General features: G+C 33.1%; 2 protein-coding genes across 7 annotated transcripts; one reads left to right on the forward strand and one right to left on the reverse strand.

The window, feature by feature from the left end:
• Positions 1-99: 99 nt before the first annotated feature.
• LOC108338180 (nonsense-mediated mRNA decay factor SMG7) lies at positions 100-6,766 on the reverse strand. Its single transcript, XM_017574926.2, has 8 exons — positions 6,610-6,766; positions 5,886-5,978; positions 4,617-5,219; positions 4,376-4,498; positions 3,395-3,600; positions 1,418-3,292; positions 904-1,032; positions 100-622 (listed from the first exon to the last, which is right to left on the reverse strand). Exons 2-6 carry the CDS (start codon positions 5,940-5,942, stop codon positions 1,447-1,449), a joined length of 2,835 nt encoding a protein of 944 aa, XP_017430415.2. The 5' UTR covers positions 5,943-5,978; positions 6,610-6,766; the 3' UTR covers positions 100-622; positions 904-1,032; positions 1,418-1,446.
• A 14,417-nt stretch (positions 6,767-21,183) lies between these two features.
• LOC108336377 (vesicle transport protein GOT1) lies at positions 21,184-25,571 on the forward strand. Of its 6 annotated transcripts, none has more exons than XM_052880335.1 (8): positions 21,184-21,332; positions 22,811-22,876; positions 23,788-23,879; positions 23,970-24,050; positions 24,144-24,241; positions 24,324-24,405; positions 24,978-25,061; positions 25,131-25,571. In XM_052880335.1, exons 2-7 carry the CDS (start codon positions 22,846-22,848, stop codon positions 25,014-25,016), a joined length of 423 nt encoding a protein of 140 aa, XP_052736295.1. In that variant the 5' UTR covers positions 21,184-21,332; positions 22,811-22,845; the 3' UTR covers positions 25,017-25,061; positions 25,131-25,571. The 6 variants fall into 6 exon arrangements, with proteins under 6 accessions (XP_052736295.1, XP_017428298.1, XP_017428299.1 ...); XM_017572809.2 differs by having other exon boundaries at positions 24,978-25,054; XM_017572810.2 differs by having other exon boundaries at positions 24,978-25,040.
• The last annotated feature ends 100 nt before the right edge of the window (positions 25,572-25,671 follow it).

Here is a 25,671-nt window from a genome sequence, read left to right on the forward strand (position 1 = left end):
AAATCCACTACCGAAGAAAAAAAGAGACATTCATAACAATCTACTTGTAAACTCCAGGCTACTTCTGAACCAGAAGCAGGTGAACACAACAGCAGGAAATAAAAAGAGACAATAGAACTTCTACTTCAGGTAATGGACCAAGACATCCATAATCCATAATCCAAAATTCGAAAGGGATTATTTATTTTTAAGTTCGAGAAAACCCCGACTAGGTAAAAAGGAAGAAAGTAAATCGTACATCACTGGTTATGTAAAAACATAAAAGCCATAACAAGATGCAACCACTAAACACTTGTACTTACTCAAGCATGCTTCACAATGTCATTATCATATTCATATCCCATTATCCAGCTTAGAGGAGCGCTTCATACCTACCGATCTTTCCAACTAGTCTGAAGCTTTGACGAGTTAGAAACAAAAACGAGTAGAATCATGTATCACCGGCAGCTAGATAGTACCAATTCTTACAGGTGTAGAGAAGTGAACAAACCATAGTAGCATACCACCAATCCCAGAGGATACACACAAGCTCCAAGATGACTGTACTTTATTTATCACCCTCTATCCACCCTAAAGATGCATGTTTATCTTCATCCACCCGGACTTTAGAGCTCAGCAAATTCTACAACAATTTACAAGCAAATTATGCCAGAGTAGATTTGGCAGTTAACACAAAATGTCCAATCAACAGTTAAGAAGATACAGCTTTGATTCCTAAAAATCCCAACACAGTTTATGAAGATAGTAATAGAGGCTAAGCTAAATCAGACGCAAGACAACTAGACACATAAGATGGGAATTTGAAAAAATCAGAGGAAGGGGATATGTTTCATACAGATTATCCAAATTTCAATGTGTTTAGGCCACCTTTATATAACCACAAAAGAATAATTTGGTACCCACCTTTTGTAGTAGCAACCTCTCGCAAAATGTCTAGGCCAGATAAACTCCAACATTCAACGACAACGAAGTAGAGCTGGAGTTTGACGGGGTAGCAAAGGGATGCAGCACATTTAATAATCCTTCAAGGACCTATTGATGTTAGCAAACCAAGTGATTAAACAAAAAGACACCCTTCAAACAATAAATATAGATCTTCACATATCGAATCCATTTAAAAGAGAAAAAATCCAATCCAATGGCTTAGGTTTTCTTGATTTATCATCCAATTGACTTGATTTAAAATTTAAATTCAATCCCTTTCAGTTTGGAATTAATGAGTTTTTGTTTTTTTTTAAACAGTAAACATGCATAAGCTGTATAAGGTTTGAATTTAATCAGTTTTCAAAATCTAACCCATTCCAATAAAAAAAAAGTCATTTTTTTTAATTCAGTTCTTTTTTTGGTTTAGCAGGTTTCCAACTTTTGGGGTTGGTTATAAATAAACCCTAGCAATAAAAACAAATGTGAAGCATACCACCCATATTCTCATACTGAGGAGCGACATCACACGAAGTGTTGACCTGTCCATATTGATTGTCCTTGGAATTGCTCAGGCAGAGGAGTAAGATGCTGATTTCCATTTGTGAGAACCTGTGGCTGCAACTGCTGATTTTGGTGTGCTTTCAAAAGCTCAAATGTCCGATGATCATGCCAGCCATTCTGTTTCTCCACCTGCAGAGACGGAATTTGTTTTCCAGTATGGGAAAAACTGACTACCCCATTCAAACCATTGTTACCAACTTGATGCGAATTTGACTGAGAGCAAATAAGAGGACCATTTGGACCTAAACCTTTGGTTGATACAGGCAACTGATATCCATCCAACCAACTGTAATCATCCATGATTGAATTTCCACTAATTGAATCTGGACCAGTGGGTTCAATATCTTGTTTAAGAGAAACATGACTGAATCCAGGAGGAGGTCCAAGGTGCCTAGAAGGTCGACTGATAGGAGATTTTTTCAAACCAGCTTGCATGGTGGATGTCGTTCTCACAACAGAGTTATCAGTAAGTGTTCCAGTAGACGCATTGGCATCGACTTTGAATGAATTTCCGAAGTCACCAGCTTTTGAGAGATCATGAGCATAAAGCATACTAGCACCAGCACTTACAGATTGCTGGGTAGGAACTGCAAGTGCAGGACGGTCAGAGATTGGGACAGCTTCTTTAAATGGTTGGTTAGGTTTCATCATGTGCCCATTCTCCAAGAATCTAAGACCTTTCAAACTGTCAGCAAGAGATATTTCCTCCTCTAACCACCTTAAAGAATGTGGTTGAACTGGAAGTAGGCGTTGAGGAACCATTGCATTGACAGAAGCAGGTAAAGAATTTTGATAAATTGCATCACTGAGAGGGTTAGAAGTAGAATTTTCATTAAATTTCATATCCCCTACAGAAGCTGTTGGAACTGATTCTAAGCCTTCATGGGGTGCCCATGATGAGGCAACCACCATATCAGCTTGTTTCTCAGATACTATAGGCTTGAAAACAATAACCTCATCATCGTCCTCTCCTTCAATATAATGATGGTAATCTGCACTAGGTGTACCAGAAAGGGAGGAAATAACAAAATCATCTGAGATTTGAGGCTGAACACCAACAACAAATTTCTTTCGCTTTGAGTCAAAATATATCATTTTCTGATCAACCCTAACAACATTTGCTAAAGCCTTCCCTGCAGCTAAAATCCTTTGAATCCGACCTTTTCTTTCCTTTTCACCATCACTTCCAAGGGAATTCTTCCTTGAAAAATCCAAGATGGTTTGTGCAGGGAGAAGTGGAACAAATCCTCTTAACTCAAAATCCTCCCACAAAGCAAGCCGATTTTCCGTTTCCCCTTCTTTATACCTGCTCATGTTGTTAAAGCAAGTTTCTTCATCATCATCTTCTGTCATGGGCACAAGTGAAAGTAACTTGTTCAAGAAGGATAGACAATGATTCCAAAATTTTGATCTAATAGTTGTCACATTATCTTCGTCCTTGCTTTCAGCAATATCTGGATAACATGCCAACCACTCAACAAAAACCAAAATGCCTGGTAAAAGATAACTGGAAGAAGGATCGTGCAGCTGCATACATTTCTCTACTACTAAACTCATCAATTCGAAAGCTGCAGTGAATGCATTCTGAAGTAGAACAGCACGCTGTAGAATTTCTGCATATGTTTGACCTTCAGATTCCTTTTTCACATTATGAACTGTAAATATGATCATGGAAACAATTCTGACAATGACCAGTTTGTTCACAAGAGTATCTAAGCCAAATTTCAGCTCTTCATCTTGTCCTGGTAATAGAAGTTCATGCAGGCCAGCACTAACAAGAGATAGAACTTCAGAAAAGGTCTCAAGGCTATCATCATGACATAAGAAAAAAAGAAAAGTCAGTAAAATTTTTCTCGATGGTATTGTGCACAAAATCATGAGGTAGATTGTGTGCATTAATAATATGTACCTTGTTCGCGTGAATAAGATTCCATTAAGACGGACAAGGCATGTGCAGAAAGATTTGTAAGTTTCCTGTATATTGGATGCTCCTTCCTTTCTAGGGCAGGTTTCCACACCAGTATCCCGGGCCACAAGTTTTGCTTCCCCTTTTCCCATTCCATTGACTGCATGCTCTTTAACATCACCAGAGAGCTTAGAGTAACTTTGGCGATTCTATCATGGTATTGTAAAACAGATAGTTAGAATGCCAACAGCACTCCCAAAGTATGAAAATAAATAGATGATCAAGCTCAAGCTAATTCTTCACCCACAATCATGCCAAATAAACAGAACTCCTTTATGTGAAAAGGTATGCTGTGTTCCAGTTTTCAATTCATGTCTGAACTGAATAAACAAAAATCAATGCTTGAACAACTTGCAAACCAATGTGAATTTAGGGCTATAAAAGAATGAACTGAACTAAACTAGTACTAAAACGAACAGTAACTAAAGAAACCAAACTGGTTTTTAGTTTAGTTCTTAAAAACTAAACAACACTTAAAGTGAATTATTCAAACTGAACTGTAACTCCTGAAATTGAAACATGCTTCAAAATAAGATGTATGCTCAAAACAGTTCAAATTCAAGGAGGTAAGAGTATATTGGTTAAGTTCAGTCAGTCTTAACCGTTACACAGTTCAGTGCAAGTTGCTTGAATAGTTATATGGTTCAGTGTAGTCAAACCACTATTATAGTTTAATTCAGTTCTTCATTTGTGTTGTTCAGTATTTGTATTTTGCTCATCCCTAGAGAAATTTACAACTTGTACTTTCAATGCATTCCGCTCTGACTACCAAACAGTATAAGTAGTAGAAAAGACAACTTGAAAACATCATTATTGTACTTTAGTTTGAAAGTAAACAAAAACACACCATATACATCTCAAAAAGTTGAGACTTGTAGACAAAAGAATGCAAGAATTTCAAAACCAACCCCACATTCATATTACCTTCTCAAATGCAAGTATCAAATTATCCCTGGCAGTTGAAAATGGACTATCCACAGCCAGACTCCGAAAATAACAATAAACAGTAGTCAGCTCATCCTCATTATATGAAGCCAACAAGGCAAGCTGAAAATAACAGACATGTCAAAATGGAATACAATAGCTATGAACCATGACTCAACAATAGATGTGAAGTTGCAAACAACCAAAAGCAAAACACAGCAGAGACAGGAATGCCAAAAACCTGATGATAGGGGTTTCCACTTGAAGGCCAAATAGTTGCAGCTTGTAGATAGTAACTAGAAGCTGCTGCATATTCACGCTTTTTTGAGTCGCCTCCACCATATAAGCCTTTGTAGCGAGCGAGATCACCCAAGTATATCAAACAACGGTGACAGGATATTAAACCTTTCTTCATATCAGAAGATTTCTTTTCATCCTTCCCCATGACAATTTTATTTTCAGAGTCCTCAAAGTAACCAAGTGGAAGTCCATACTTAGCTCTAATATTCATAATAAGATCATGGTAAAATCCAGTTGCTTCTGAAAGAAAAGTCTTAAATTGCAGCCTTATTTTAGTTATCCGGTCAGGTCGAACAGAACCTTTCCCTCCCAGAGATGATTTTGAGCTTACAGAAGTATGGGCAGCATTAAAGTATGTCCTCAATTCCTCAATCCGCTTATAGTGCAATTGCCACAGAGCATACTCAATGTTATGCTTCTCAGAAAAGGCATGATCCTCGAGAATTATTGCTTCATAATTCTCACGTATCTGTTGCCAAGCATTTGGATCTGATGGAACCTGTGCCTGAGCTGATCTCCTTCGTTTATTCTCCAATTCAAGGTTCTAAGTGAGAAAACATTGAAATTTTAAAAAAATAGCTTTGGACTCATCCCGTATAACAGAAAAAAGAAGTAAGCCTTGGCAAGAAAAATAATCTCTGGTTCTGCATTCTACATGGTTTTCCATGACAGGTGACAAGAACTTCTGGGTTGATTTGAGTTCTTAATTTTATTCAGTTACTTGACCTTCAAGAACCAGACAAGTGCTTACTAACCAGTGTGATACTGGATGCCAATTGCAAAACCCCAGCTTAAATAAAAGGGCCAAAACACTACACAACAGTTCTTGGCTATGTAATATACACTACACAGTACTGATAACAAGGTCTATCGTTAGTTCCAAAACTAATTGAAACTAAAGATTTCAAACGAACCTTGCAAATTGGGGTTATCTTCCCATTAGAGGAAGAAGAATAACATCATTAATGAATCCCAAACCTATAACATCTAAATAGCTCAATCAACAGAGGACACGTCCTCTAAACTGTAACTTCTATATGCAGATACATTATATGAGGATAATGCTGTTAAGTTAATTAAGATCAGATTCCTTTAAGTTTGGCAAATTTTGAGAGATTTACACAGATAATCCCTTCTTCAGTGATTACATGTGACACAATGACATTGTCTACTGGGTGAATAAATGAGAGACAGAGAGAGAAAGGAGTACCTTCTCATAAAGGCGATGGGCACGCTCCCAAGATGAAGGAGCAGACACTTTATCCATCTCTACTATATTGACAAAACTCAAGCTACATAAAACCTACAGATAAAAAATCAAATGAATAAACTCATTTCAAAGAATAGGGTTTCGTGTAACAGAGAAAAAGAAAAGAAAAAAAATTTCACGGCTGTTGTGGCACCAAAAGCACTGATGATCAACAAAATAACTATGGTCTCCACACTATAAAAAAGTACCCATTAAAAGTGAAATTCAAAGCTAGGGTTCAATAAAACAAAATTAATACCAATTTCAGTCGTCAGCAGCTATACCCGTTAACAACCAGTGATAATAATTCCAAAACAAATCCCGGTTCAATTTACCACAACTCAGTGAAAGCTCTACTTCAAACACAAATTGAAGACATCAAATTAACGTTGACCACATAACACGCACAATCAGACACGGAAATAAAGCGAGTGAATTCCGAAATCAGGTTTACTTATGGCTCTTACTGTAAGTGTTCTTGCACGAAATCAGTTAAATATTAAGAAACATACAAAATGCGAGAAAGGCACAACAACGATTCTAGTACTGAGAAACAAAATCAGATCCACGAAATTCAATTCAACAATGATACATACTAGAGCGCGAATAGGTTAGAAAAGGAAGAGAGAAACGAAAGAGAAAAGTTTGAAAATATAATTAAAGAATTGGAAACCGTAAAAGTCACCTGCGGAGACGATCGAAAAATCGATCAGAATGGTAGTTGTGTTGCGTGCGTGAGAAGAGAGAGAAAGAGAGAAAGAGAGAGAGGGGGGGTAAGGCGTGGTTGAAGTGGTTGTTGGGTTGGAGGTCCTAAAGGGATAACGCGTATTTCTTTATTTCTTCTGGGTTTTAGTTTTCTTCATGCACCTGACGATTCTCTAACGACGTCGTTTAAACAAATCATAACAACTTTGACCTCCCCTCACATGTTCCTGATTTTTCATGATTCTTTTCTTTTAAAATTTCTCAAATTTCTCAAATTTTCAAAATATATTAATACTGTTTATCTAAAATATTAGCACTCCATAAATATTTTATTAATATATTTTACCTATATATAAAGATATTTTCATATCTATTTTTAACTTTTACCTTTTAAATAAAAAAATATAAAATTAAAATAATTATTTTATTATTTAAGTAACCGAATTTAGGAAATAAGTTATTATATGGGTATATTATAAAAAGGATGCGAAGATATATGTTCCTTTTGAAAAAAGAAATTTGAGTTTTGAATTTTTTTAATTTAATTAATTTCTTAAATTAAAAAAAGTCTAGTAAGCTAGTAGTAGTAATTATGATAAAAAAAACATATTTTGATTATATAAACATGATGAAAGATTAACTAACTTAAGAGAACTATAACAAAAAAATATAGTTATAATAAAATATTTGTATTTATAAAAAGTAATGTAATAATTGTACTCATAAATTAATTAAATTAAAAAAATTCAAAACTGAGTTTTCTTTTTTCAAAAGGAAACACTAGTGCAAAAAATGTCTTTAATGTCATCCTTTAGACGTTCGATCCTCGAATATCCAACGTAAAAAAAATGATCAGTGACATTTCCATAAATAAAACAACTATTTAGACATCGGCTATGGGGGACCGACGTCTAAATACTCATAAAAGTCGGCTCTCCCAAATGGACGCCAAAACTAAACGAAAAAGTAAAAAAAATTAATTTTTTATTACTCATAGACGTCGGTGTGCAGGGGGACTGACGTCTATAGTCTATTTAGACGTCGGCCACCCATATCAGACACCTAAAGGGTCAGCCCAGAATCCAAAAAGTCACTTTTTGATGCCATTTAGACGTCTGATTCCGCCAATCTGACTTCTGAATACTCATAAACGTCGCCCCCTTCCCATTGACGTCGAATGGACTGCCAAAAGTGACTGTTCCATTGCCATTAGGCATCTGTCAGTCAACCCCGACGTCTAAATAAGGCTTAGACGTCGCCCGCCCCCATCCCGAACGTCTAAAGTCTACGCCAAAATCAATTTTTAAATGCTTTAAAAGTCGCCTAGGCAGGGGAGATGACATTTAAAGCCATTTAGACGTCGGCTAGGGTGGGAGCCGACGTCTAAAGGTCTGTTATTACCAAACCCGTGCGCGAGGCAGCAGTTACGTGTACTCTCTGTTCATCATCTTCCTCGCGTTTTCTCTCCACGGGCTACGTTTTTAAGGTTCGTTTTCTCACTTTTGCATTGTTTAAAATTAATTTTACTCCGACTACATTACTCTTTGATGAATTATCTTTCATTTGAATCGATTAAAATGCGTTTTTGTTGGGTTTAGGTGCAGTTTTGCTCGTGTGCTTGGGCGGCGATTTCTTGCGTTTTGCAGTCCTCCATTTCCCTCCATTATGTTTTAATTTGTTAAGAAGGTTAACATTCTTGTTTAAAAGTTTTTGTCTATGCATGTTATTGGCTTTTGGAATTGCATGTTATTGGCTTTTGGATATGCATGTTATTGGCTTTTGGATATTCATGTTATTGACTTTTGGATTTGCATGTTATTGGCTTTTGGATATATGCATGTTATTAGCTTTTGAGTATGCATGTTATTGACTTTTGAATTTGCATGTTATTGGCTTTTGGATAGTTCCTGTTTGAAATTTAACACAAACGATTAATCTTTTAATCGTTTGTGTTAAATTTTGAATTATCCGATTGGACAGTTTCGAAAAATTATTTTTCATAATTTACTATAATATGTACGTTGGAGTTTATAGGTAAGATTGATAACATTTCGGTTCAGATTATTTGTGTTGTTCTCCGGATGCATATTTGATTGTGGTCATCCCTAACACTCTCATTTCGTGTATTTCAGAGACCAATGTGAAATGTTACCGAAATCTTATCAAATTTATCATGTTAGACTTCTTTGCACATGACTTAGCAAATTATGAAAAATAATTTTTCTGAATGGGTATGGCCTAACCGTGTGAGAGTTCAAAAATTGAAACTGATAAAGTATGTTACAAACATAATATGGATCGAAGCTGGATGAATGAACATCGCATCAGTGAAGAATTTGAGAAGGGTGTTTCGAAGTTCTTGCAATATATTAAACAAAATACAAAGTCTGTGAACGGGACATATTTTTGTCCTTGTGTTCGTTGTCTTAATCAAATACTCCAAGACTTAAGCAATATGCGTGATCTATTCATGTTCGGCATAATGAGAACTTATACTGTTTGGACTTGGCATGGAGAAATACTAGACCAGCCTACCACGTCACAAGGAACAGATTATGTGGAAGAATGATTGAGTGATCATTTAGAGGACATGATACGTGATGTTGGTGAAGATAATTTTGGAAGAGCTAATTTGTATGATTCTCTTATAAATTATTTAGAGCAACCGTTGTTCCCAGGATGCTCGAACTTTACACGCTGTCTGCAACTTTGAAGTTGTTTAGTTTAAAAGCAAGGAACGGATGGACCGATAAAAGTTTCACAAAGTTGTTGGAGTTGTTGAAGGAGATGCTTCCAGAAAATAATACTTTACCTATTCGTAATTATGAGGCAAAGAAAATTTTATGTCCAATGGGTCTCGAATATCAAAATATACATGTTTCTCGTAATGATTGTGTTTTGTACATAAAGGAGTTTGCTTCGCTAAAGTATTGTCCAACATGTGGTTTATCCCGTTTTAAAAAGAAAAATGACATAAACATTGTTGATGAAGGTAATGATGGTGCACCTGCTAAGGTGATGTGGTATTTGTCTATAATACCTAGGTTGAAACATATGTTCTCTGTTAAAGAAGATGCAAAGAACCTTAAATGGCACATTGCCGGAAGAAAGTGCGATAATCTTCTTCGACACTCAGGTGATTTACCACAATGGAAAAAGATTGATGGAAGAATATATTTTTATGATAAATACAGTTATATTAATATTACCTTGTGTTTTCAATGTAAATAGAGTTATGGGTAAATCCTGAGGTCAACTAGTTCAAATCCTGTATCCAAAGGTTGTAAGTCATTTATAGTCCTAATTCATTTTCTATGTTATTGAATGATCTAAATGCTTCACTACTTACTTTGTCATTTTAGTGTAACAAGCAGCTAGATTCATGGGAATGTGGCTACTATGTCATGTCTTGGATTAAGACCATTATTTGAGCAGCCATTACAGATGACTGGAATGAGGTAATGATGTTTACCTTGAATACATTACAAATCAAATTCATCTTTTAACATATGAAAACATAATGAATCTTTCTTCATTTTGCAGCGCTTCAAGAGTATAGTTCCTATACCAAAGGACGCAATTAAAAAGATAAGACATGAATGGGCAACTTATCTTCTGCAAAGATGGACCTAGAAAGATTTATTATTGTTTTTTAACATTTACATTCAGTTTAACTTTAACTTTTGATAATTTAGGTTTTGGATTATTTTTTAGTACTTTGTTAACTTGAAACGCATATATATACATACATACATATATATATATATATATATATATATATATATATATATATATATATATATATATATATATATATATATATATATATATATATATATATAGTTGTTTTGGGACAATTTTATGTTTTCAGGTGTGGTTTTATTGAAAAAAAAAATAATTTAAAAAAAGTAGACGTCTGTTAATGTCTAGTCCGATGTCTATAGACGTTTGTCAGTGCACACATAGACGTCTAATGGATTATGGTACCAGAATTCGTTCTAGGTCATTAGACGTCTGACCAGCTGTTGTCCGACGTCTATATAGACGTCTGCCCTGCTACAGTCTGACGTCTATATAGACGTTTGACCTGTGTTGTCCGACATCCCATTAACGTCTCCTAGTAAGACATCGGGTCGGGATCAAACGTAAAAAACCCAAAATAACATACGTTAAAAGCTTTTTCTGCACTAGTGAAAATATATCTTAGCATCCTTATTTATAATATAACCATATAATAACTTATTTCTTAATATAATAATATTAAAATTTTAAATTATTGTTATTATATATTAATTAGTGAAAACACCTACATGTTGTAACATCCCAAAATACAGTAATAAACCATATAATAGTAGTCACAGAAATAATAAAATAGAACAGTTATAAACTATGATATAAAGTATAAACTTTACAGTCATCCAAAATAACCGTAGAATTTAAAACTTTAGATACAAAAGAGTATTCTAAAACTATACACCAAAATAAACAACTTAACTAAACTAAACAGCAGCATCCTCGCCCTCCAAAGCCTGCTCTAGATGCACCTCATTTCCCTCTGCTCACACCCATCAAATGATCATTGCAAAAGGAAATCACCACACATACAAAAATAAAAACACAAGCAGAAGGGTAAGCTAGATATACAAGAAAACATACAGTTTAATAGCACACAACATACACAAGATAAATCAAGTAAAGTAACTAAATCAAACATCCTAGCATGTTATGTTTTAGACTTGACTTGTCCAGACTTAGAATGATTGTCGAGCTATGGCGGGTCATGCACACGTGGTGGCCTCTACTGTTTTGCAAAGCCATTGTCAATGGGTTTCACCCTACCACACTCACGAGGTTAGTCTATTCTGGACCTTAAGGCATACTAGAAGCCCCCAAGACTAAGACCTCCTACTACTCCTCACGACATGGTTCAATCCTCTCTACTTGAGAATGAAAGACCATTGGAATTTCCGGATAACTCCCAAGACTGAGCTCCTGCATTCATTCTAAACCACCTGGAATGTCACCAAGAGATTCTACACTGAAGCTTACATTTACCACTTTGAATCACATACTTTTACTTGTAAATTCACTCATAATAATACTCAATTATATATTATCATACACCCTCAAACACACTTCACAATACATGCAACACTTAACTTAATTCAACTCGAGACAAAGAAATAAAGAGTAGACTAACTCAGACCTTTCGCTCCGCGCACCCTATTCGCAAGGCGAAACCAGGAGTTTCTCGCACAGAGACCTATCTCGCTGTGCGAATTAACTCGCAGAGGTACCAGACCTCAACCCCTCGCATAGCGCCCCCAAGTCGCTTATCGAAAGCCTAGACAGAGACCAAACTCCCCAAACACTCGTTTTGCGCCCCTTTTCGCTATTCAAATTAATTTGACAATGACCCCAGACCACCTCAAGTCGCTTAGCTAAATGATTCGCTATGCGAATTGCTCAAACATAGAGCAACTCGCAAAGGCCACTTGTTGTGCGAATCCATTTGCACAACGAGTCTCCATAATTCTACAGCACAAATTTTGTAGAATTAAGCAACCCAACCCAAGTTTACCAATTCTAACCATTTTTCCCAATTTCTAAGACTCCTAAATTGTGTTATATACCTAATTAGACTGGACTAAACATTCCTAAACCTTTCTAACATCAACCTAAAGTGTTTATGGATCAATTTCTACTCCAAATAATCAAATTCATCAACTTAGAGATTCAAATCTCATTCTACCACTTTTGGCACTATTTTCAGCCACTTAAGGACTCAAGCAAGTCTTAATTGACCTATCTAACATATTCTAACTTACTAATACAACCTACAACTCCTAATTCAAAATTTCACTATCCCACTCCCTCAAAACTTACCTAAAACCAGTATACTTCATTTAAATTTCATATAAGTCAATCTCATCCAGATTTTAACATTTCATCTAGTCTATAACATTAGAATCATCATCCAAATCAGATCATATTCATAGTTTCCTCACACACACTTACAACAGCCACTGTAAGTACATTCATTATAACATCAAAGTTATATATATATATAGATATATATAGATATATATAGATATATATCTATATATATATATATATATCTATATCTATATATATATATAGATATATATCTATATATAGATATATATCTATATATAGATATATATCTATATATATATATAGATATAGATATATATATAGATATATATCTATATATCTATATATATATATATAACATGTTCTTCACACATGCACAATATAGTTAACTAAACAGAGATAAAATCCAACTTCCCTTACCTCACTCAAGCTCTACACAGCTCACAGAATCCCGATTGAAACTTGCACCGCAAGGAAACTCAATAGATCCTACAATTGACCGATTGGTGATAGAAACAACTCTTAGAACCTAAATTGAGCTGAGAATTGAAGAGAGAAACTACTGTACACATGTCAGAGGGATCATTAAGTAAATCTATATATGAAAAAGAGCTCATGGCCGTGGTAATGACCATTCAACATTGGAGGCCATATCTACTTGGATGGAGGTTTGTGGTGCATACAGATCAACGTAGCCTGAAGTACTTGTTGGAACAGAGAATCACGACTCACAGCCAGCAAAACTGGATAGCCAAGCTCATGGGTTACGACTTTGACATTGTATACAAAACAGGGAGCTCGAATAAGGTTACTGACGCCCTATCTAGGAAAGGGGAAGGAGGTATTGAGGAACTAGAATTGCAGGCTATCTCCAGACCGTATTGGCATGATTTCCGAGAAGTATTGAAGGAAGTAGAAGAGGATGAGTCACTAAAGAAAATAGTTGATGAGATCAAGAGGGACCCGAATTGTCACGCATCATATACTTTGGAGAACGACAGACTTCACTACAAAGGGAGGTTGGTGTTTTCGGCGAAATCTATCTGGATCCCCAAATTATTAGTGGAATTTCATGTGACAAGCACAGTGGGACACTCAAGGGTATTTCGAACTTATAGATAGCGCAGTCATTCTACTAGGTGGGTATGAAGAACACTATAACAGAGTTTGTGGCTGGGTGTGTGATATGTCAGTAGCATAAATATATGACTGCATCTCCCCAAGGTTTATTACAGCCCTTGTCGATTCCTCAGGCAGTGTGGGAAGAGGTGAGTATAGATTTCATTGTAAAATTGCCTAAATCTCAGAGCTATGACGCAATATTGGTGGTGGTTGATAAATTAAGCAAGTACGACCATTTCATAGCATTGAAACATCCCTACTCAGCGAGAACGGTGGCAGAGGTCTTCGTTCAGGAAATAGTCAGGTTACACGGAATCCCTGTGTCAATTGTTAGTGACAGGGATCCCCTATTTCTAAGTGTGTTTTGGAAAGAACTGTTTAAGATGCAAGGAACCCAGCTTAAAATGAGCACTGCCTACCATCTGAAGACTGATGGTCAAACAAAGGTCTTGAACCGCATTGTGGAAGGATATTTGAGATGTTTCTGCTCAGAGCAACCCAAAAGCTGGAAGATGATGCTGCCTTGGGCTGAATACTAGTACAATACTAGTTACCAGGGGGCGGCAAGGTGTTCCCCGTTCGAGATTGTGTATGGTCGGGCTCCACCGTCCTTGAGTAGATTCGTTCCAGGGGAGACAGCGGTGGAAACGGTGGCTCAAGACTTAATGACGAGAGACGAGGCTCTGAGACAATTAAAATTCCATCTACGTAGGGCACAGGATTTGATGGCTAACCAGGCAAACAAAAGAAGGAGAGAAGTGGATATTCAAGTGGGAGACTGGGTCTACTTGAAAATTAGACCCCATAGACAATCTTCTATGGCCGTGCGGTTACATTCCAAGCTAGCAGCTCGATATTATGGACCATTCCAGGTGATTCAGCAAATTGAAGAGGTTGCTTATCGCTTACAGTTGCCGGAAACAGCCAGGATACATTCAGTTTTTCATGTATCCCAATTAAAGAAAGCGGTAGGGGAGAAGAGAATAGAAAAGGAGTTGTCTGCCGAGCTACAAGCAGAGGAACCCACCTATTGGCTAGTGAGAATTCTAGAGAAGAGGCAAAGGCAGCAGGGGAAGAGATGGTGTAGCAGGTCTTGGTGGAATGGCAAGAAGGTGGTAGAGATGGGGCTACGTGGGAAGACGTGGAGACTATTCAGGATCAATACCCTGAGTTCAACCTTGGGGACAAGGTTGCTGAAGCAGAGGGGGGTAATGTTAGGAGGTTATTGGTTTATGAGAGAAGGAAGAGACATTAGTTAGACTAACTGCCTTGGCAGTTAGGAAAGGCGGGGAGGGACTTATATAAATAGGTTTGGGTTTAATTGTAGAGGGGTTGGTTTTTGGATAATAACAGATGGTCAGGAACTTGTTGTCCTGAAGGGGGAGGTTAAGCTCTTTGTACTTATATTCTTGATTGACTATAAATACAAAGAGGTTATACAACATTCTTGGCTGTGTGTGTTTTGAGTGCGTGGAGTGTATTTTCCATAGGTTTCTGATTAGGAACCTATCATAAGGATTTGAATTATGACAATTTGGCAACTGGGTTAAAGGGAACTCTTCAAAATGGTAAATCTATCTGTTAGTATAATAAACCTCATGCTTGGCCCCTTTTTGCCCCTACTTACGTAGTCAATGCTTTTGGATTGGATTGGATTCATATTTGGTCTCATAGTATAGTTAACGAAACCTCTCTGTGTTTTCAAGAAGTGGGATGCGAGATGGTTCTTCTGGCATGGGGTAAGTAGATAAGCAATTTTTTCTAGTTGTGTTGTTGTTGTTACCCATCTTTTGGACAAGGTCTCTAGACTTCTAAAAATAGATAATAAACATTTTATTAATTAAATAATTTTAATGAATACTAACAAATTATCAGTAATATATAGAAAAAACTCTAATATCTAATAGTGCTAGTTTACTTTTATTAAGAAAAAGGAAACCATGATAGTTGAAAATTCGTAGCAGACCTCATAGGTAGTTTTTTTCCAATAAGTTAATAGGTAATCACCAAGTCGATATAGAATCGTCTCTCTTAAGCACATATAACTGGATTCACTATTATATAAAGAATTATAGCTATCATCAAGATATTATAATTATAAATGGCTGCAACAATGTCTAGCAACATTTAATGTTTACATGATCCAATTTTAATGACTAACTTTCCATTAGCAACAAAGTGATATGTTTGTGCATAATTTTCCATTAGCCATTCTACTGAACAGATACTGCCACTCAAAAATAATGAGTCTTATCTTCATTAATTTTGTTCAGACTTTTAGAGTTTCATGTGTAAAGTATTGCTTTATATCCTGCCACACATTATTCTTTCTATCTTGAATGTATTTTATTTCTTGCTTTTAACTAGTTATAGCTTGAACACTTCCTTGAAAATTTTATTGTCTTGCCAATTTTGTGGATCATTATTATTTTTCTCTTATAACAGACAATGAGATTTTATTTTATTTTTCTTTATTTTTTGAAGTGATGAAACATAATATTTGGTAAATAAGTAATAAAGAGAAACACGGATGAACTTTAGTACTAAATAAGATAATTGTGAAAAAAAAAGTATAAATAAATATCTTAATTTTTTTATGATACATTTCTTCACTTTATTTTATTATTTATTATATTTTTTTTCTTTTATTAAATTGCAATAGGCATATTAGTTCATGGGGATGTGGTACTATGTGATGTATCAAAGCTATCATTCATGTAGAAATTTATGATAATTAGACACTTCTAGCTAGTGTATAAATTATACGGTTTTAAATACACTACTACATAATAACATGGTTTGTTTTAAGTGTTTGATGATCTATCACCAATATCAAAAGAGGTCATCATCGTAATAACACATCCAATGTGAAAATTAAGTTTTTATTAGGGATTGTTTAAGTTTTGTTTATATTACTTTTAGAAGGTTGAAGTTAGACTTTTGTTTACAACACATTGATTTTGGAATTTGAAACTCTTTATTATATACTTGAATGGAACGATTTGAAATATATATTATATTCGAAAAATTTGTTGTATTTCAGATTTTATTTAGTGATTAAATAAATAAAAAAACAAATTTAAATATGTTATAGTTCGATTTAAATTTGTTACTATTTTTATTTATAAATGTACGAAAATATAAGTCTGTTGAATAATAATAGATTTAAAATTTAAATCTGTTGGTGAATAACAAACTTAAAATTTAAGTTTATTGATAAAAAAAAACTTAAATTTTAAGTTTAAACATAAAATTTAAAATTTAAGTCTGTTGAATTTATGTTTCTCTAAAACAGACTTAAAAAATCTAATTTAACATACTTAACCTGTCTGTTTTATACGAATGGGGTTGTTAATAATACAATAGTATTGGGCTACACTACAATATAAACCATGCAATTGGTTATTTTCTTCTTATCTTTTGCAATAAAGACAAAAAAAAAATAGAATTTTGCAAAAAAAAAAAAAACTAGAAAAAATGAGGTTCAAATGAGTAAACCCTAACGAATACCCATAAGCCTCAACCATTAATAGAAGGAAACAAATAGAAGTCTGAGTCATGTAAGCATTGTGTATTTAATTCCCATCTGAGAATTTTGTAATCTTATTTGGTGCAGCTTATTATTTTGCCATGGTTGGGATGATTTGGATTTTTCAAAACACACTGCCTTTATGAGATGTTAGGTAAGAGGTATTAATTGCATGCATTATTCATGAATGTTTGAGTAAGAGGTAAGAGAAGGTTTTAAGATGAAAAGTTGTGAAGTGATAGAAGTGTGTGAGTGTTGCATATATTAATTTGTTGAGAAACATTTTTTTTGCAGTGAATGCCCACTTTCTTTTACTTGCCATATTCTTTGCAGACGTTTTTAGGTGAGAAAAGTTAGTAGTTCTCAATCTTATATTAAATATCAATTATTTTTGGTTTATGAATTCAAAAATGGTTGTCTTTTAGTTAACTAAAAGAATCATTTTATTTAAAAAAGAAATTAAAAACATAATATTTTCTATCCATTAAAAGAAAACTTAAAGAAATTAAAAACATAATATTTTCTATCCATTAAAAGAAAACTTAGATGATGGTGGAAGATGATAAAAGAAAATTAAGAGATATTTTAAACTTATCATTTACATAAAGCTTACTTTTTATACATATTTATATACTTCTTTTTTGTCACAAATATCTCACTTTTTTTAACACAGTATTTAGTTTTTAAACCCTATCACTTTTTCCTATTAGTTACAAGTAGCAATTTTTTTTATATAGAAATTTAGAAGACTCTAGAGTTTTATCATAGGATAATATTTATTTAATTTTTTATTATTACTTTTCCTTTTATTTCTTATTAAAAATTATAGTTTAATTTTATAATTTGTTTCTACAAATATTTTTGTTTTTTAAAACGTAAAAAATTGCTTTAACAATTTCTTTACCAAAGCTAGTAATGATTTTTTTTTCATTATTTTGAAATATGCCCTCTAAATATATCTATCAACTTTTTTAAGTGTAGTATTATTTATATAATGGAGGGTAATAGTCAATATAAATAATAATTTATTTATTTTTTATCAATAAAATTTATTTTGAACTTTTTTTTATTATAGTGTGAATGATGGATGACTTACTTCCAAAAGAGATTCCTATAAGATTTTTGAGCTACATAAGTTATCAAACATATAAAGGTGGCATTTTGATTAAAAAAACAATATTTATTTGTACGGTTTAAAATGCTTTCTCACATAATAAATTTTTTTATCCTCATCTTCCATTTACCAATTTTAATCAAAAAGTATGACAATAATAAATATTTGTTTTCATTGTCTTTCACCTGGAAATATTGGTATTAAAAAATATTAAGCAACCAAACCTTTTTTAAATAAAATTGATTATTTACTTTTTTTTATTAGTATATCTTATCATCACTCATAAAAATCCAAATAATTGTACAATTAATATATGATTTCGAATGATTTCTCTTTCTCTTCCGTTTATAGTTTTTTTAGTGTAAAAAAATTAATTTTAGAGAAATCAACTTTAATATATAATTAATATACACGAAGAGTTGAGTTATAGATGAGTAATAATAGAATCTGTGTTGTCACATTACATGAGATAGTAGAGAAAATTAGACTACTATAATTGAGTGTATATTGGAATTTATAAATTCATTTGTCAATTATATATATATATATATATATATATATATATATATATATATATATATATATATATATTATACACGTAATCTTATTTTAGCGAGCAATATTTCAAAATGAAAAAAGGTTGGATATGTAAACAGAGAACCTTCATAATTTCTCCTCCACCTTCATCGGTTATGTAAATTTTATTTTGTATTTTAATTTGTATAAAAGTGGAAAAATCAACGTTAAAAATATAAAAAATATTTCTTTTGCGAAACTTCCTCTGCAAATTTGCCTAGAAAAAGTTGCAATTTTATCCTATCTACTTATCCACTGTCATAATAATCATAATCAATTAAACCAATAAATAACTAATATTAAAATATTATATAAAACAAAAATAATTTAATTAAATTTTCATAACTTATTTGAACATAATTTTACTTGCATTTGTTTTTTTTAAATTTACTTTTTATATTTAATCTATTTTTAAATTGTTTTCAAATTACTGTTTAAATATATTAATATATTAATTTAATGATCTATAATTTCTTATAAAATTTCTTTTCATTTTCCTACACTTTCACTATTTTCCACTTAATCTAATCTATCTTAATTTCCATTATCTTTGTCTTCATTTTCTTCTTTTTCCACTCCTTCAACCAAACACAAGCTCAGTTTTCGACAATAAACATAAATATGCTTGCACAAAGTCAACTTATCTTGATCACAAAAGATTAATAATTTGAAGTCTATTAAATACGACACAAGATTCAATTACTGGCTCCGCAAATACTGAAAAAACATAAAAACTAAGTATAAGAACTGTGTTGTATATAATTTACTCATAATTTTCAGAAACAGATACCACAATTTGTAACAGTTAGCAGTCATCAGCACAAGTTAGAAACAGATTCAAGCGTTCGTTTGTGGTAAGGACCTATATGTCAGCAAGCCAACCCTCAAACAAATAGTTTATGGTATGACAAGCCTAGATCAGTTGTCAAACAAAAAAAAAAAACTCCACTGATAATAATAATAAAAATAATGATTCTTTGACAACATTTTAACATTATTTATGTGTCATTATGTGATTAGTTCAAAATTACTTTACAATCAATAATAACAATCATAAACAGCAACATGGATCAATCACAGAAAAATGATGTTAAAATGTTGTCAAAGTATCATTATCTTAATAATAAAGTAGATGTAGAAAACAAACTACTGTACACCCAAAATATCAAAATAAACAACTCTTACTAAAAATACTCTTAAGATTCCAAGTACCTTAGCACAATTTTAATCCATTACATGGTTAAAACCATGTAATGATATGTAGAATCATAACAAAAATTATTACTATAAGAATAAAACATATCATGACTCCAGTTATCATAATTTAAGAAGTAATCCATTCGATATATTTATTTGGATAAAGTGATGTGATATAACAAAATAAGAAAGAAAAAAAGTGAAAATGTGTGAAAAATATTTTTTTTTTGAATTATGTAAAGGAAGAATGGAATGGGTGAAAAAGAAGATTATTTTAATGACTATTAATAATTTTTTATTATTTTTAATTATTTATTGTTATGATAAAAAATAAAATTAAACATTTTTTTTTGTGTGGAATTTTTCATATATACTTTTTATTTTTGCTCAAAAAGTTCAACCTCTGTCTGTTGCTTTCCTCACCTCCCTTCTATTCACAAGTGGAAGCAAAATTTACGAAGTTAGAAAGGATAAAAAAATGTCTAAATTACGTTGAGATTTTGTCATTCACACATAGGTTTTGGTGATAATTTCCTTAACCTAATTTCAAAGGATCACGGTCAAACAACGAGGAGGTGCAAACAGCTGATGGAAAGCAAACAAAGGGAGTGCAAATAGTAATTATATCAGATAAATATCAATTTGGTTGGCATATTGGGCTCAGGTTTTGGACTTTTTAAAAGGCAATTTTTTCCAGCATTTCCATAACTTTCTTTCTACCCTTCGTACGGATTTTTTTCATTTTGTTTTTTATATACTCTATATATCTAAAAATTAAAAATAATTTTTAAAATGTGCAATCCAAAAGTTAAAAGTAATTTTCAAATTATTTAATTTTAAAATTATTTTTTCTCAAAAAATGAATTTCGAATTATACAATCCAAAAATTATTTAAGTTTTGGATTATATAATTCAAAAATATATACTTTTTTTTAAAGTCTGGATTATTTTTATTTTAAATAAATTTTAGATACACAGTCTGAAAGTCAAAGAAATAACTTTCTACAATATGAAAAATAGAAAATGGAAAGAAATTTTATGAGGTGCAGGAAACAACCTATGGAGGTGCAAGAAACAGAATATGGAGGTGCATGAAGAAACTTGCTTCTTAAAACCCATACATGGTTAGAACTGCTGTGGTTAGATTTCAATATTTTTTTTTCTCAACTATTTTAATTTTTGCATTTTGAGAATCTTTCTGGTTCAACACTGCCACCACTTCCGGCGGTCATTTCCTCCTATTTCCGTCGACGCCAAGGTTCCGTCGCCGGTAACCTCACTGTCTCTCGCTGTGCCTGCATCTTAATTTTTCCTCTTTATGCTTCTGGATTGATTTCTTTCCGTTACTGAACCAAAGATGTGAGATCCCACGGCTTTTGTTCTCTTCACTTTTCGACAATCGCGTTTTTCGAATCCCATTTCTTTTATCGGAGTCTCTCCTTCAATTTCGCATTCAATTTCGAATGATTTCCTTCGCCTGCTTTCGTAGCAATAGCATGGACTACGTAACTACGTTTTCATCAGTGTTGTCTTTGAAATACTAACGTGGAATATTCTATCGTTCCGTTGTTAAAATGCTTAACTACCGTGGAGGAGAATGATCGATTGCACTGTAATCTCTGGCCTCTGGTTATTGCCAGTGTGCTCAGTTGTTATTCTACTGAAATTTATTGTTTTGAAATATGAAAACGCTAGACAATATTCCTGTACAACGAAAATTTGACGTATTTCTACAAATCTTTTCGCGTTTGGTAATTTTAGCTTTCTAATTGTTTGTTTTCTTTTACGTGTTTGTGTATTCCCTTTCTTTTTTGAAATCTATGTTTTTAACCATACGTTATACAACACCTTCTGCGAACATCATATGTGTGACGCTACAGTTTGAAATGGATTGATAAATTTAGTGCTTAGTAGTGTATTAGTTTTTGTCGGGACTTCAATTCTAATTTCTAGGTCATGAGTTTTTATTATGTAAGTTCTGTTGGGGTGGATTAAGGAGTGATGTGAGTACAGGAAATAACTTTCAATTTTTGAGCCTGGATTGGGTATTGATTATTGAAGTTGCCGGCTTTGATCATACACGGTATGTATGCAAAGAAAATTTATGTTTGGTTTTTATTTCTTTCCTAAATACGGCGAGGTTCCAGAATTTGGAAAAACTCAACTACTCTAGTTAATGGATCAGATGAGAATATAGTGATATCCATTGTTGAACTCTTGTTTATGGATCAGATAAGAATATTGTGGTATGCATTGTTGAAGTTGATTAACCGATCTGACCTTTCAGTTTCAGAATGACTAGAATATTCGGTTGTACGATTTTAAATTAAATGCACGTCTTCTAATTCATGGATCATTGTAGTTTTCCTTCTCTTATACAGTTATACTTATAGTGCTGAACACATTGGGTTTCCTTGCTACCTTAAACTTTTGTTGCTTGTATCGTTGCTTGTACTTTTTCTATGGACATAGGAAACCTTATATTTGTGATCTATTTCATTTGAAAAATTTGATATTTTAGTGGCTGGGTAACTTGAACTTTATATTATAATTCATTTGTTTTGTTCAATGAGAGTTGAATTGTGTTGAACTTTTAGCAGTTCATCGTCCTAGCATAATTTTTTGGATTAATATTTTCTATGGTGGTGGTGCTATAGTATGCTCTTTAAATAAATTTGTTCATGGAGAATATGATTCACATTTCACACTCATTTATAACAGAGTTTGGTTATTTATTGGGTGTTTCAGCGAAGGCAAGGTGCTTGATCTTCTGAGTTGGTAAAATGGTTTCTTTTGAGATGAATGATCGAAAGAGTAAGTGGAATATGATACTTTCATTCTTTTATCTAGAATAATGATATCCTACTGATTTTGAAGTGATCTAGCATCTTTAATGTTTATCTGTAAGAATGAAATATTGTGGAGCTAGCTAGTTCCATAAATTACTTACCACATTCAAATATTCAGTTGAAAAGTTACCTAGTTTTGATTTATTTTGATCCTGTTCAACGGTGCAATACAAGACTCCCACGATACACTGGGCACTCAGGGTCAGGGTCTGGGGAAGGGTTATTACCCTGCATCTACAAGTTATTAATTCCACAGTTTAAACATGATCACATGGTGACAACCCCAAACATTACACCAAGGCTTATTAGGGAGTGTATGTCTCAGTTTAAATAGAAGCAACTAGAAATAAGGAAATTAGAACACAATTTGTAACTAAATTTGTTTTACCAAAAAGTTAGAGATATAAGATCTGGTAGCCATTTTATAATGTAATGGTGGTTACCAATTCTCTTGTAAAAAAGTAGTAGTCACAACAGTGCGTCTACTTTTATTGAGATATTATTTTTCTTATAATTGGTTATTTCAAAGTAATGGCATCACCTAATGAAGCTAATTGAGATTGACCAATAATGGCATTGTGTTTAACCTTGTTAATATTGGTTCCCTTCTGGTTCTTGGACAAGAAGACATCTTTAGGATTATGTTATTAGTTTTCGCTAACTAATAACATTATACAGTTTTCAATAAATATATTAGTGTCTTTATGGTGTTGTATCATGGTGGATAGCATAAGTATTCATTTGACAAAACTGTGCATTAATTATTTTTCTGTATTACATATTTGATATCTACTACTGTCCTATTTTTTTTTTTTAACTTATTTGCAGTTTTATTATCTTACTATATTTAACGTATGTGATTGACACATGATACAGAGATTGGATTAGGGTTAACTGGCTTTGGTATATTTTTCTCATTCATTGGGATTATCTTCTTCTTTGACAAGGGATTGCTAGCCATGGGAAATGTACGATTCATTTAAAAATTACCTGTTTAAGAAGTTATTTGATTTTGCTTACTTACATATTTTTTGAGGCCTTGTTGATGCTCAAATCAGATCCTGTTTGTTTCTGGAGTGTCCCTAACCATTGGGCTGAAGTCCACTATGCAATTTTTCATGAAACGAAGTAATTTCAAGGTAAACTTGTTACATTTTATCAGTCTTTTCACTTGGTTCCCCGTACTTCCTTCATGGTAAATTTTCCCCACTGACGTTTTACTCTTCTTCAAGGGGACAATCTCTTTTGGTGTCGGGTTCTTTATTCTTATAATCGGGTGGCCTATTTTGGGCATGATTATTGAGTTGTATGGATTCATCATACTATTCAGGTTTAGTGCAAATTTAAAAGAATTCTATTATGTTTTTTTGTATTTTACATGCTTAAAGCTAATTATGAATTGTACTGCGCAGTGGATTCTGGCCTACACTGGCCGTTTTCTTACAGAAGATTCCTGTTCTTGGTTGGTTGGTTGAACAACCATATATTCGATCGGTATGTTTTTGTGATGAATTTGCCTGTCATCTTGAGTCTTCACAAAAGTATTTACTCATTCAGCGGTCTGGGTTTAGCTAAACATGTCAATAGCCAGTGTTCGGGAAAGTTATCAAGAAATTTTTAGTCACTTTGGTTGATGGATTGATCAATCTTGTTTTTCTCCAATAAGTGTGAATGTTGATATAAAGAGGAAAATTGACTATATAATGATCAATCTGACATTAATTGTTGGTTCTATATATCTGTCTAGAAGTTGTTGGGTGTTGCTACTTCTGTTTCTTTCTATCAATCCCAATCCCATTAGAAGGATAACACCCAGGTTAAGAAATATAATTAACATTATTTTTATTAAAATTATTTTTAACTTAATGTCTCTCGCTATTATTTCTGTCATTTATGATATTTGTGGAAAGTATATCAGAATTTGGTAGAGATAACGTCATGGTTGAGAAAGTATTAATTGATGATATGAAGTGCCACACTTTCTAGATATTGAAGCCCTTTGCTTTTACTTGCCCACTATGCTGAAAATTTCAAACTGATCCTGCTAATTTTCTGTGCATTTGCAGCTGTTTGATCGCTATAGAGGCAAGCGAGTGCCTGTATAAGACAGGAATCTATGGAAACATAATGTAACTGCTAGCAGGTGCATTGTAAGTCAATGTAAAGAAAATACTCTAGTATAGATATCTAACTGAATTGAGTTCGCTTTTTGATGGTAGAAAATGATTATCATTTTATCATGATACTCATTCAACGGAAAGGAAAATTGCAAAGGGAAAAGGTTTTCACTTTACTATGATTCTAATACTTGGTGGAAAATCAATTGATATGGAGAGTGGTGCCATTTACGTTACGATTCCAATCAGAAACCTTTGGAGGTTTCCACGCCAAGTATCATCCTTTTGGCTTTTGTTCACACTCATAAAAGGAATATAATGGTTTTAGATGATGTCATTGCAGCAATATAGAACTATTTTCTTTCTGCAGTGTAACTTACTCTAAATATTGCACCTTTGACTACCATGGGATATTTTGTTTCTTAGAATTGGTGTTTTTCTTTTTTAGGCTGAGTTTTGTTATTTATGTGACAACTCATACATTTTATACAATATTTTTGTGTTCATCATTTCTATTATATCACTTATTACATTTCTTTTCTACTTTAGATGAATAAATTGTTTTATACCTTATTGCACAAATAACATTTTTTGTATAGATCTAGCACTTTTAGTATTTTAGTTTCATTTCTATTTTGAATTA

This window comes from Vigna angularis, chromosome 7, assembly GCF_016808095.1.
Source record: "Vigna angularis cultivar LongXiaoDou No.4 chromosome 7, ASM1680809v1, whole genome shotgun sequence".
Lineage (NCBI taxonomy): Eukaryota > Viridiplantae > Streptophyta > Magnoliopsida > Fabales > Fabaceae > Vigna > Vigna angularis.

Excerpts from the sequence above, each read along its gene's own strand:
- LOC108338180 (XM_017574926.2), bottom strand. The coding sequence starts at position 5,942 with ATGGATAAAGTGTCTGCTCCTTCATCTTGGGAGCGTGCCCATCGCCTT. Across the intron at positions 5,220-5,885 it reads CCCATCGCCTTTATGAGAAG|AACCTTGAATTGGAGAATAA; the intron begins GTACTCCTTTCT and ends TTTCTCACTTAG. Across the intron at positions 4,499-4,616 it reads GTGGAAACCCCTATCATCAG|CTTGCCTTGTTGGCTTCATA; the intron begins GTTTTTGGCATT and ends TGTTATTTTCAG.
- LOC108336377 (XM_017572808.2), top strand. The coding sequence starts at position 22,846 with ATGGTTTCTTTTGAGATGAATGATCGAAAGA. Across the intron at positions 23,880-23,969 it reads GATTGCTAGCCATGGGAAAT|ATCCTGTTTGTTTCTGGAGT; the intron begins GTACGATTCATT and ends TGCTCAAATCAG. Across the intron at positions 24,242-24,323 it reads GGATTCATCATACTATTCAG|TGGATTCTGGCCTACACTGG; the intron begins GTTTAGTGCAAA and ends TGTACTGCGCAG.